The 14,050-nt window shown below is 42.1% G+C and overlaps 1 protein-coding gene across 1 annotated transcript; it reads right to left on the bottom strand.

Annotated features, from left to right (window-relative positions):
• Positions 1-530: 530 nt before the first annotated feature.
• On the bottom strand, positions 531-10,918 carry CCNG2 (cyclin G2). Its single transcript, XM_037896731.2, has 8 exons — positions 10,558-10,918; positions 7,956-8,093; positions 6,262-6,399; positions 5,041-5,291; positions 4,785-4,863; positions 4,602-4,700; positions 3,368-3,573; positions 531-2,123 (listed from the first exon to the last, which is right to left on the bottom strand). The coding sequence occupies exons 2-8, from the start codon at positions 8,091-8,093 to the stop codon at positions 1,994-1,996; spliced, it is 1,041 nt and encodes a 346-aa protein (XP_037752659.1). The 5' UTR covers positions 10,558-10,918; the 3' UTR covers positions 531-1,993.
• Positions 10,919-14,050: the final 3,132 nt, after the last annotated feature.

The raw sequence follows: 14,050 nt of genomic DNA, 5'->3' as shown, positions 1-14,050 counted from the left end.
AAAGACAGGCTACTAGGCTAGGTAGATCATTGGTCTGACCCCATATGACTGTTATGTAATGGCATACAAAGTCTAAAAACATTAAGAAAAGACTGAGCAAAAGTGTATAATTAGCTGATCTTATTTTCTTTGGCAAAGGAGAAGCCAATTTGTGATAGAAATTTTCTTAGTTGGAGGCAACAGAAATTTTGCCTAGATAGGTTAGGTTTTCCCCTGTGATTAAATCAGAACTTAGTTAAGCAAAATCACTATGTAGAGCCATTTTAGAAATCTTTTAAACAATTATCTAGTATGTTACAATTCATGAATCAAAACAGGTATCAAAGTCTAGTTAGCTAGGCTCTTACTGGAGACCCAATCTATAAAAATCTTGCATATAAAAGGACACCATTTTCCTTTAAATTTTTCAGAAAAGCCTTAAATAGTCCCCGTAGAAAAGTTTCAGACCAAGCCAGTTTTCAGTATATAGAGCAGCTGATAGAAGAAGAAGTCTTACTGAGAAGTCTTCGATTGCAGTAGATTTACACAAATAGAAATACAACTGCTTTATTTTTATTCTGAACTGAAGCAAAAACAGTAGGTTTAATAACCTTTATCAGAGGTTGGGTTCAGAAAATATCTCGTTGGATGTTGACGCCTACTGTAGAAAAAGCAAGACTTCAATAGACAGTATTTGTATCATACAGAATACACAATAAATTAATATCCACATGCAAGCTACCTACAGAAAGTTACATACACAATGTAAAAAAATACAGTCCTTTTTTGTTCATTTAAAGTTAAGATTTTTCTGTACATTTTTAAAATTTACATTTTTTTATACATTTTGTAAACTTTTGTATAAGTTTATAAAACTGAAAGCATATAACATTTAGGAACTTACGTCACCATTCACATCTGCACATCATACTAGAAAGATGTTTACTTCTACAAACATTAAACTTTAGCTTGTCATTTTTTGTCCCTTCATTTTTACATTGGCACTACCACACATTTACCGTTATTCTACAGAGTGAATTTCCTCATTTGCTAGCTGTCCATACTCGAGTGAAATGCAATCATACTAATATGTGTGCTTTAACAAAAATGCAAAAAAATTACCAAGTTTCTGCCATTATATCAACCACTTTATCAACTTCACATTTACCTGACATTTCTGCATAATACCAACTCTTCTTGCACTAACAGCTTTCACATAAGCATGCAAACCAGTCTGATTATGGATTTAGTCATTTGACAGTGGAAGAATACTGAAATCAACTACAAGGGTTAAATATTTAAAGGAATGTAAATTTACCAAATTTAACATGTTAATACTTCTAGTCTAATAGTATGAATTGACATGTTCACACTAAATTTTTAAACATTGAAGTTCATATTATGAAATTCAGCATAAGCTTATCTGCATTAGTTTAAAATGAAAATGCTAAAATAAACCCTGGCACATACATACTAGACTATCATTCATATGAATGGGTTTAAAGGTATTTAAGTCTATATTCCTCCCAAAATAGATCATGCATACTCCTGATTAAAATCTTTGCTTTTTAAACTTAAGGAATCCTTGTTTAAAATCCTTAGAGTACACCATCAAAATATATAATTTTGGTTAAAATACTTCCTGCCCCAAAAGAAATGAGTACAATAGAGCACATACAACCTCTTTTCTTGAAGATTGTGTGCGCACTCTAAAGCGGTTTTACCATTTGAAATACTAGCCCATTATGCTGTGAGACCGAATTCAGCAAGGTACTTTTCACATGCATCATTTTACTCACACGAGTAGTCCACTTCAACAGGACTGTGGCTGTGTTTAAGTATTTTGCTGAACGGGCACCTAAATGGCTGTTTAAATCAGAATTCTAAAAAAGGCAGGCATTATAAGCACTTATGTATTCCACAGCAACTCTTGCCTGGATACCACCTACTCATTTATTATTGCCAAGAAAACCTATGGTACATTTAAAAATTGTACTCTAGTGCAATCAAATTGCTAAGACTGACAGTTGAGAGCTTTCCATGTAGATTTAGGTTTGAGGTCAAAGAAGAAGTTGCCTTCTAGATCACTAGGAGAACTGCTAAGACTTTCTTCTCCACAGCTCATGTCTTCACAGGAGTCTTCGCTAAAAGAGAAGGAAGAGTTATTTGTAATTTACTCAAGTAATGACGACTACACAAGCAGCCATGAAGGTAGCAACCTTTATTTTTTTTTGATCCCACGTTCTCTCATTAAATATTTTGTTCCTATAGACGTATTGAGTTGCTGTGGAATGTCAGGTGCCAATGAAATTCAAAAGCTCTTCATACTTTTAGTTCTACAGAATTTCATTCCACTGGCAAAGAGACTTCAAAAATATTAGAAAAAAAAGCTTGTATTACTAGTTACTGTGCTCCCAATGCTCAAATCACAGCATATTCGCAAGCGTTGGACCTCGTTTTTAAATCCACTAGCACGATTATGCTACCGCTTATTAACTAACACGAACAGGCACTGTACGTCTTATTACTATATTTATACTGTTGTGTGAAATGGCACTGCTACTAGTTTCGTTAAAATGTTTAGTATCGACAACCATCCAAGTTACTAAAGGTTTAATATGACTGCCATTTAAGTCAACAGATGTAGGATCAGACTGCTGTGCAAAGAACTCATCTAGTTAGGGACTATTGCATATTGTAAAATGGGGCCCAGCAGGGGCAATCACTTCCACAAGCAATTACATGGACCCAAAACTATACAGGGGAACCCCACAAACTCTGGGGGCACAAGGACACAGGTGGTGCCTCCTCAGCATGTGGCCTTGGAGCCAAACTGCTCCAGAGACTCCAGTCAGTAGGAGCAGCCAAACACCTTTCTACAATTTTGACTGGACTTCCTTTGCCCTGTGCTGATTGGCTGTTTGCTCCAGCCCTGTCCCTTCCTCTCCCTCTGCTTTCCCTCACCTTTCCTTAAATTTGATTCCCAAACATGCTAACTTTTTAGCTAGAGTCCTTTAAGAAACTGTTGAAACAAAAATTAACATGGACTAAAGTGACAAAAAAAGCCAACAATAAAACTATTTGTTTATTGAACATTTGGGTTGCAGTCCTTAAAATTAAATTTCTGGCAGCTGCTAAGTCAGATCATGCCACATGACTTCAACTGCTTGGGAAAACTGAGGTGATTTTCTAGTTACCCAAGCAATATATAGTTTTGGAGATTTAAGTCAGTTTGGACTGCAACCAGAAAGACTACACTTCCTTAAGCAACTGTTCATGCAAATAAGAACTACTGAATCAAATCTATTTTTATGACTACGTGTCACCACAATGCTTGCAGAAACTAACAAAATCAGTGAAAACCACCAACCTAGGAAATGTTACTTACCTCTCACTTTCATTGAAACATCCAACCTCTGGTATAGTTGGCAACTCAGGAACACTGCAGTAACTATTTTGTAGATTCTGGGCTGTACGTCTTGAAACAATCCAAACTAACTTCTTATGATCTGGTTTGCAACATTCAGGAGAAGAATAATCTGCTAGGCATTTGGAAACCAACTCTCGCCAGTAGAGTAAGTCACTATCACTTATCTTAAAGAAAAAGCATCTAATTAGTTATACTGCAGACAGTCTAGAATGAGGCCCCCTCACCTTTACAAACATGCTGGCATGTAAATCAAGTGATATGCTGCTGAAGTAATGGACTAAAAAGTCAGTCTTTCACTTTTCAAATTCAGCTCCTTTAGCATGGCCTAAGACAATCTTGTGTGATATAGCGTGAAGCTGACAGTTCAAATAAAATTCATGTTGCCTTTAAGTTAAAGACAGGTTTAAGCAAATGAGCCAGTTAGTCCCTGCCTCATAACACACAATGCATGCCAGTATAACTCAGGACCCTGAATCTCAGGATTTTCACACAGTAACAAAACAGTAGAGTTATCTGTTATACTATTTAATGTCTATTAAGAACATTAAAATTGTATAGTAATGATTTTATGAAGGATGTCAGACAAAACTATTCAGAGCTAGAAAATATGAAATAATTTCTTCAGGGCTGGGATCATCATCATCATTTCAGGTTAAATAAATCTGGGTAGATTTGTTTGTTGTAAAGTCTTGGTTTTATTGTACACTTAAAGTTAAGACAAAAGCACTCAGCTATACTAGTTTCACTAATGCTTTTAAGACAGTACCTTTCACTTTTTCTATATATTTAACATCTTTAGTGTGAAAAGAAAAACCAACAGCTACATTTACATAGACCACATTTTAAGTGTCATGTTTAAGCCCCTTCCCATGTAAGGAGCAGGACGACAGGGGAGCTTCCTCGGATCCACATATTTAAGTGGACTGGGTAAGATGAAGAACTTAACAAGTTCTTAATCTCATAAGCATCCAATAAGACCCTGCTATCAGATTGCTTCTTCGTAAAGAAGAGAGCGCAATGTAATTTTGTCTTCGTGGTATGGTATGTTTTACACCTCAAGATGCTAAGGGGAAGGGTGCTGGTATTATCCAACATCTTATGGTTGTGTTCAGGATGCCCATGGTTAGGAAAGTGGTACTTCATTATTCAGTGCTAAAGCCAACAGGTAAACAAGCCATTTAAAATAGTTTACCTTTGAATGCTTTTGAACACGCAGAACAATTTCAAACAGCTCAATGGATTTTAAAGTCTGAACTTCCAGAGTGAGAAGACACAAGGCCAATATGGATGGCTGGAAGTACAAAAAACACACTTAGCATACACAAATCAAAATCCAGTTATGAATTACTAAGCAAAACAATTTAAATGTACATACTTTTGCTTTAGAGAAGACTAATCGGCAGTTGCAAGCTTTCAGCTGTGCTTCCAATTTGTCAAGGTTCAGGATTTCTTTCCTAAAAATAATAAAAAAGAGAACATTTCTACTCAAGTAAAAACCAAGATTAAAAGATGGCGATTTTTAAGCTAAAGTCAGAATTCAATTTAATGAGACTTCTAAAAGGGGGAAAAAGGGTCTTATAACGATGACAGATCATTGGACATAATGGTATAGGATATGTAACTACACTTACCTTTCTGAGGTATGACAGAGTACAATAGTATGGTACAAGTGCAAAAAGGTTAAGGCAGTAGTAGCTTTAAATTCAAAGTGCAGTTTTTCCGAAATTATTTTTTCCATCCGTTTCAGGTCGGAAACAGTGCATTTACATTGGCTAATCCGGATGACATCATGAGTGGACGGAATATTGCATTCCTCTTCAATGACTTGGGAAGCCAGTTGAAAACAACAGACTCCAATGCAAGATAAATGCTTAGGTTTCACCTGAAAAAACAAAAAACAAAACCCACAACATTTATCAATTGTTACACCTGTGACAACCTAGTGACCCACATGATGTTACTATGGAAGTACCATGTTTAAAAGCCACACAACCTTTAGTTAAACACGAAGCATTTCATGTTTTAGGCTGCAAATTCTTTTGGGTAGGACTGTCATGTATGTTTGTACAACACCCAGCTAAACAGAGATTTAGCCTGGTTGAGACCTCTAGGCACTACTACAATATAAACATTAAGTAAAAGATTTAGACTGCATTTACTGGTACATGATGCCTGTCTAACCAAATCCTATATATAAAATGCACTTTGTCAAGGTAGTTTCACTAGAAAGGTACCTGCAAAGTGATATCAGTATAACAAAAAAATAAGGAAGAAAATTAGGAAGAAAAAAAAAAGTTCACTAATACAAATCCTGAAATGCACAACTTCCAGAGGCCATAGGGGGGAATCATTTCCATATCTGAGCCCCCTCTACTGAGAATAGTCCAGCAATGCATTCTTGAAGCAGTTCCACTGGACCATACATTAATACTACATATAGGTTGGCCATAGTTATACAGATCTCTCAATACTCCAAGATTAGTTTGCAAAATATTGAGACTCATCTTATTTCATGAACATTATAGGCTTTTAAAGGCAAGAACCAGAACCATATTTTTTGTTTACCTACGTAGAGTTATGTGCAAAGTTATGATACCATATAAATATCGGACAGTCACTCTAAGAATCTTATCTGTCGTGAAGTGACCTACCCACTTCTGATCTAGGAAGTAGGAGCTATCACAGGATGATGCTAACCAGGACACAGGAATTACAGTTGTTTATTAAAGAATCTCGATTGTTTTTTTACCTTCGTTCAAAGCAAACCTCATGAATGTAAAACTAAACAGGAAGTATGCATATTCAACACAAGGATCTTTGCCATAGTAGTACTTCTTCCCCATTCAAGATACCTTCATAAGAGCCAAGAATCTGTCCAGAATGTTGACAGCCAGGACAAACGTTTCAGTTGTAAATCCAAAAAAACTGGTCAGACTCCACAGATCTTCAACCTTGGCATTCCTTAGTCTTGGACATAAAGTGTTTTCATTCTGCAATGAAATGAGCAAAATCAGCATTTACCAACACTGTATAATGCAGTGTCATCTGTTTTAGAAGTAGGCAAGCAGATGGCAAATAGTCTCTTAAAAGAAGTATGTTGTGAAAACAGTGGATTTTTTAATTTACCGAACAAGGGGTAAGTTATCCTACAGAGCCTCACAACAAACGCACGGTGTTTGGACTGAAGGCCAAACCTTCCAAGTCAACTTAGTACAAAATCCAGTATAACCACATTTATAATATGCATTTGTTTTTAAAAGACAATTGTCACCAAAATATATATAAACAGAACAAGCCCTGACCTCAGGGTGTGGGCAAAGGCTGCAGAAAAATTCCTGTATTAAATGGAGTTCCTTCTACACTCCACCAGAATGCAAAAATTAAACCCATTATGAGCCCGGCTTGTATTGAGGGACCACTGTAGACATATGATTTGTAGGCATCTAGATAGGGGTGCCCCTGGAGCTACCTGTGGGATAATACAGATTACTCATCAAAATTCCTCTTTATAGTATCCAGTTAAAGTATTCCATATTCAGCTGAAATTCAGAAAAGCTCATTGGGTCAGTTCTACAGAGATCATTAAAATATTAAATTACATGGATGACACTTCACATGTCTTTGGTTAAATGTATTTTCGAAGCCCATTACCCTTAATTATCTGTCTCCACTGCCTAATTTGTCAAGATATCCCAGTAGTTTACAACCCTAAGAACTGTTCTAGTTGTTTGTACAGTGCTTTGAAGACATAAAGCACTACGACTTAAGCATATCATTAAAATCTACAAGAATCCAACAATAGCTTCTGTACCTGAAGGCACACAATCAAGATAGAAACATTAATGTACTAAAATAAGTTTCTTTACCTAAGCTATTAACTTCATATTGAAATCAGTGGGGCTCTGTACCTGCTGACTGAGTTCAGCGGGAGTCTGCCCAGATGGATTAGGGCATTAGACTCCAACTCAGGAAAGCATCTCTAGAGCCTTGCAAATCTGCGGCTATCCACGGACCATTTTTGTGGATTACGGATGGATGCAGATCCAAATTTTATATATTAGAGCCCTGCAAATCTACAGCTATCCACAGACCATTTTTGCACATCACAGATCAGATGCAGATACAAAACTCACCTTATTTTTTTAACTAGTTCTTCTATTAATGAAGATATCTAGTGGATTTAAGTGTTGGAATTTAAAGACAGTTCATGGCACATAATATATACATTTATTTTAAATTAAAATACCTCCACAAACACAAAAAGGATGTTTATATAGAAAAAAATGATAATGGGATTTTTAAAAGACATGTGTTTCTACTGGTATTCAGTTTCCTACAAGTTTCTATAAAACCCAAGTTGTGTATTAAATCTGAACTAACAGCATCGCTTTGCTTTACTGTTTATCTTTGTGTACTGCAATTCCCTAGTGTAAAACTACAGCAGAGCTTTTGATAGTTACACAGCTAGTTCTCATTGCAATGGATCAACCTCATGAATAATTAACTCTTCCACCCCTAGAGCCAAAGCTCTCCTCCTGCTCCTCACCTCAACAGTGCGCTCAATCAGGCTCAGGCCCTTCTCCCGAGGTTGAAACTTCAATTCTTGCTCCAAATGTAGATTTAACTGCTTGAACAGCCAGAAAGCTTCATTGCTCATTTGTTCTTCAGCCCCCAAATCCTTCATCTTAATAGGAAAACAAATCTCAGTGTTAGGTAGCTTGCCATTGAATGAAAATTAGACAATGGAGTCAGACAGGATCTACAGACTCAAATACCAGTGTGAAACATTCCAAGTCCAACTTTAGCAACACTTATTCCCCTTGTCTTGCCAATGAAACATTCTGTCTTCACATGAGAAAAAGCTTAGGGTGGTGTACTTAGTCCTACCCTTCTATGGGGAAAGGAGACTGGGATGAATTGGGAGAAGATGGTGATATACACTTCCCACCCTGAAGAGGGAGGGGAGAGAAGAGAGGAGTCGCTCCTGTGACAGTGTGGGTGGGTTTGGCAATTGCTGTTGGGTTTGGGGTGTTGTCTCCTACACTGACCCAGGGAGAGCTCTGACCTGATTTGTTATTAAAGAAAACAATAATGCTGGAGAGGGAGGTTCAGCAGCAACAGTTCAATGCCTTACAGAAATTAATCACACTGCATTTCGGTTAGGTGGTTGGAGACACACAATGGCTTCTGGCCACTCTCTACTCAAAAACAAAACAAAACACAAACCAAAAAACGAGGAGTACATGTGGCACCTTAGAGACTAAAAATTTAATTGGGCATAAGTCGGAGAACACTTCAACCTCCCTGGTCACTCAATTTCAGACCTAAAAGTTGCAATTCTCCTACAAAAAAAACTTCAAAAACAGACTCCAACGAGAAACTGCAGAATTGGAATTAATCTGCAAACTGGACACCATTAAATTAGGCTTGAATAAAGACTGGAAGTGGATGGGTCATTACACAAAGTAAACTATTTCCCCATGCTAATTTTCCCCCCACTGTTACTCACACCTTCTTGTCAACTGTTTGAAATGGTTTCAGAGTAACAGCCGTGTTAGTCTGTATTCGCAAAAAGAAAAGGAGTACTTGTGGCACCTTACAGACTAACCAATTTATTTGAGCATAAGCTTTTGTGAGCTACAGCTCACTTCATCGGATGCATACTGTGGAAAGTGTAGAAGATATTATATACACATAAAGCATGAAAAAATACCTCCTCCCACCCCACTCTCCTGCTGGTAATAGCTTATCTAAAGTGATCATTCTCCTTACAATATGTACGATAATCAAGGTGGGCCATTTCCAGCACCAATCCAGAGTTTAACAAGAACGTGGGGGGCGGGGGGGGGACGACAAGGGGAAATAGGCTACCTTGCATAATTACCAGCAGGAGAGTGAGTTTGTGGGGGGGGGTTTGAGAAAACCTGGATTTGTGCTGGAAATGGCCCAACTTGATTATCATACACATTGTAAGGAGAGTGATCACTTTAGATAAGCTATTACCAGCAGGAGAGTGGGGTGGGAGGAGGTATTTTTTATATAATAAGATCTTCTACACTTTCCACAGTATGCATCCGATGAAGTGAGCCGTAGCTCACGAAAGCTTATGCTCAAATAAATTGGTTAGTCTCTAAGGTGCCACAAGTACTCCTTTTCTTTTTGTTTGAAATGGGCCATCCTGATTATCACTACAAAAGGTTTTTTTCTCCTCCTGATAATAGCCCACCTTAATGGATTAGTCTCCTTACAGCTGGTATGGCAACACCCATTTTTTCATGTTCTGTGTGTGTGTGTGTGTGTATATATCTCCCTACTGTATTTTCCACTGCACGCATCCGATGAAGTGGGTTTTAGCCCATGAAAGCTTATGCCCAAATAAATTTGTCAGTCTCTAAGGTGCCACAAGTACGCCTTGGTTTTTTTTGCCAATACAGACTAACACTGCTGCCTCTCTGAAACCTCTCTACTCAAACCATCTCAAGGTTTAATTTTTGCCAGACTCTCCCCATCTAATCTAGATATGTTTTAGAAATCATTGAATCAGTACATTGAAGTGATCAGGCTCTTTATACACTTAAATCACCAGTCACCCACCATGGCGTGCGGGGGAGGGGGCGTCTTTGTTCAATAACTGAAACTTATCACAAGGAGAGAGGAGGAGAGAGAAAGAGAAACAAAACAAAGGGAGGTGGCTCAGCAGCCCTAAGAAAGCCAGACCCAGCTATGGGGCAGGAGGCACTGGGGCAGACAGCTCTGCCTTCGCACAGTGCCCCGCACAAAGGGTTCCCGGCTAGGGTGCCACCAGTTCTCGGACACATAAGCAGGGAGGGAGCACAAGACAAAGCTCCGGGGCCCAGCAGAAGGAGGGCCCCCCCGACTCCCCCTCTTCCCGCCCCCCCCACTCTTCCCACTTCCCACCCCCCTCCTCCCCAGCCGCAACGGCTCCCCCTTCCTACCAGCGACTGCCCCAACCCCCCCTTTCCTTTTCCAGCCCCCTTCCCCCCAGCACCAAAGGCTCCCCCTTTCTCCCCCCCCCCCGCGACTGCTCTCAGCCCCCTCTCTTGCTCCCCACCACCAACGGCTCGCTCCTTCCCCCCTCCACCAGCCCCAGCCCCTGCCCCCACCGCTCCCGGGGCGGCCCCTAATACCTCTCCGCAGCGCTGTTCCCCCCCCGGCCGGAGAAGCGGGCCCGGGGGCGGGGGGGTGAAGCGGAGCTCGGGGCGGGGGGCGATTCCAGCCTCTTGTCACCGCAGAATCGCGCAGCGGCCCCGATCCCAGCCCCGCATCCAGGCGGCGACCGTCACCCGCGAGCGGCCCGCGCAGCCCCGGCCGCCCGCACTCACTGCACGGGCGGCAGCAGCAGCAGCACCATCGCCGCCGCCTTCCCCGCGGGCGCCGAGCGAGGGGCAGCTGAGGCCACAGCAAAATGGAGGCGGCTCGGCTCGGCTGGCTCTCTGTCCCCTCCGCTCAGCCCCGTCACGTGACCCGCCCCGCCCCCTTGTTTTTGTTTCTCCGGAGTCGCAGATGTTCCCGGGCGGAGTGATCTCGGGCAGGTCCGGCCGGTGAAATGTCAGGCGGGGGAAGGGAGGTTAAAGAGTCCCCCGGGGGAGTGGTAGACAAAGAGGCCGAGAGGGCAACCACCGCGCTTAGTGAGGCTGTCAGCTGTCCCCAGGCAGCGCCCGGGCGCACACCACTCCCTCCCTGGCAGAGAGCTTTCTCCGGGTGTTTACCCAGGTGCGGACGCGGAAGGAGACGGAAACTAAATCGAATCACACTTTTAAAGGGACCGGAGATTTTTTTTTTCCGTTTTGAAAAGTCCGCCCAAATCGTCCTGCGCGCTGATTGGTCCGTGAATCCTGCTCGCTGATTGGATAGAGCCGTCCCCCTCCTTCCTTCTCGATGTTGTTGTTGTTCCGAGTCTGAGATTGGTCGGCGGTGACGACAGCTGCCTGCGATTGGCCGGCCGGGGACACACACGGACACACCTCCAGTTCCAGGCCTTAGCAACTGCTGCGCGCGGCCGCGAGGCGGGGGCGCGCTGCGATGAGGGCTTCAGCTCGTGCAGGGCCCGATCCTGCGCCCTGCGAGGGCACTGGCTGTTGTGCCGTTGGCTTCCATGGGCCCGATCCTGCAACGGGGCCCGGCTCCCACTGAACTGCTGCGGGGGAGCCCCACTGGGGCCCGGGCCTGACAGGTGCAGAGTGAACCCCAGCTTCTGCCGTTGCAGGATCAGGCCCAATGGGGCAGGTCCCTGCTGAGTCCTGGTCCCGGGTGCAGCTGAGGGACTGGCGGTGGGGGGCCACAGTGGCCATCAGGCAGCTCCAGCCTGGTGCTACAGCCATGACCCAAACGACTGAGACCAGGCTACGCTGCCCGACACAGCCCGGCCGCCGTCGCACGTACACACACCCCGGCGCAGCCACGGCCCTGTGGCCGCCGTTGCCCCATGGCATAGACAGCTGTGCCGACCACACCCCCAGTGGCAACATGCCCAGTGTAGAAGCAGCTGTGCCAGCAACATCCCTAATGTAGGCACTGCCATGCCAACAGGAGGGTGCCCCCATCGCATAGCTAGCCTTGTTCGGGGAGATGGTGTTACTCTACCAGCAGGAAAAACTCCATATGCTGGCATAAGCTGTGTCTATACTAGGGGGAATCTGCTGGTATAGGTATACTGGTAAAGCATTTGTAGTGTAGACAAGGCCTGAGTGGCACAGGATTCACTGTCACCCATCCCTACATGCACATCCGTCGGGGTAAAGTCAGAGACAGCACCCACATTTCCTCCCAAATAACACTGCAGGACAGCACCGTTAACCCACAGTCCTTTGAGGAAACTTACCTCCCCCCCCCAAAAACATCTCTCCCTATAGGTGCTGGAACTAGGGGTGCTGGAGCACCCCCTGACTTGAAGAAGTTTCCACCATATACAGGGTTTACAGTTTGGTTCAAAGGCTCTCAGAACCCCCACTATACAAATTGTTCCAGCACCCCTGTCTCTCCCTCAACACGGCTACAGGACATTTATGACTTATCCACCCTCCTGTGTTGTTATTCTATGTGGGTCAATAACACCAATGCCACATGTTCAAAAATCATGAGTCAGGCCCAGAAAATCAAAAGATTGGTTGAAAAATAACATTTTGTTTGTCTTCCAGTGTTGGAGCCATTCAGGTTTGTGTTTTCAAGCTTTTCTGTGCCACCACAAGGGCTGGAAAAAAAATTAAATGAAAGTTGAGATGTCGTAGTCACATGTATTCAGGAGCTGAGGCTTTAAGACAAACCGAATATCACGAGCATTGGCATCACTGTACCTATGCATCTTTCCATAGCATGTTATTTACAGGCACTGCCAAGGACCTCAGTGTACAGCTTTCATATATAACACTTCGGGGCGGAGGTGGCAGGGTGGAGACAAGATTCGCAAACAGAAAGGAAATGGTTTTAACCAATAGCTAAAATTATGCTAGTGTTTATGAAGTTTCCCAGGTTCAGAAAACAAAGCCTTCTACTCCACAAGACAGTCAGGTGCACTGCAAACTTCCCCATATTGCTCTCTGTCAATGTGTCTATCTAAGTACTTATATCATCCTTATCACTGTGGTATCTGAACATCTCCCAAGCCTTATCCTCACAGCACTCCTGCAAAGTGGGATATGTGGAATGACTACTGACTATATTATAACTAGGGCCGGTACTTTAAGGATTAAACCCAATTTCAGCCTCTAAAGTGATCTCACCTCTAATGATCAGCCTCTTCTAAGGGCAGTGCTTACTGTTAGCTACATTGAAATGAACTACGCACAGTACCAAACACTGCTTACACTAGTGAACGTTTGCAGAATAATGCTCTTGACTCCAATTTCTATTCAAATTCTTAATGGCATCAATGCTCTTTACTTGGTGAAGTGCATCTTGCAATGTCAACATACAATACAGATGTAAACACGCTTTCAGGCCCCTGAATGAAATAGCATAACAGGCCATACATATCAACTGCTTCCGGTAATAAACCTAAGTAATTGCAGTAATTCATTTTTTTTAAATGATTAAACCCAAACATTTCATTTTTAAAAAATACGGGTTTGGCTTTCCACCTGAACATAGAAGTTGCTTTTGTTTCACCCAATGATTTAAACCTAATTAAAAACTTCCCAAATATCATTCATATATATGTAACTAACTAAATAATTTGAAGAAGAAAACCTGTTAAAAGAGCATGGACCACTTATGTTTCTCCTACGCAATGTTGCATGAGAAGGGCTCCTTCTCATCAGTGCGGCAAAAGAGGATCACAAACTGTATCCGCAAAAAGAAAAGGAGTACTTGTGGCACCTTAGAGACTAACCAATTTATTTGAGCATAAGCTTTCGTGAGCTACAGCTCACTTCATCGGATGCATACTGTGGAAAATACAGAAGATGCTTTTATACATACAAACAATGAAAAAATGGGTGTTTACCACTACAAAAGGTTTTCTCTCCCCCCACCCCACTCTCCTGCTGGTAATAGCTTATCTAAAGTGATCACTCTCCTTACAATGTGTATGATAATCAAGGTGGGCCATTTCCAGCACAAATCCAGGTTTTCTCCCCCCGCCCTTTTTCACACACACAAACCCACTCTCCTGTTGGTAATAGC

Source organism: Chelonia mydas, chromosome 4 (assembly GCF_015237465.2).
Source record: "Chelonia mydas isolate rCheMyd1 chromosome 4, rCheMyd1.pri.v2, whole genome shotgun sequence".
NCBI classification, from domain to species: Eukaryota; Metazoa; Chordata; order Testudines; family Cheloniidae; genus Chelonia; species Chelonia mydas.
The sequence above is the reverse complement of the archived record's forward strand: the minus strand, read 5'-3'. Positions and strand labels throughout refer to the sequence as shown.

Excerpts from the sequence above, each read along its gene's own strand:
- CCNG2 (XM_037896731.2), bottom strand. The coding sequence starts at position 8,093 with ATGAAGGATTTGGGGGCTGAAGAACAAATGAGCAATGAAGCTTTCTGG. Across the intron at positions 4,864-5,040 it reads CTCTGTCATACCTCAGAAAG|GAAAGAAATCCTGAACCTTG; the intron begins GTAAGTGTAGTT and ends TATTATTTTTAG. Across the intron at positions 3,574-4,601 it reads GTGTTCAAAAGCATTCAAAG|ATAAGTGATAGTGACTTACT; the intron begins GTAAACTATTTT and ends TTTTTCTTTAAG.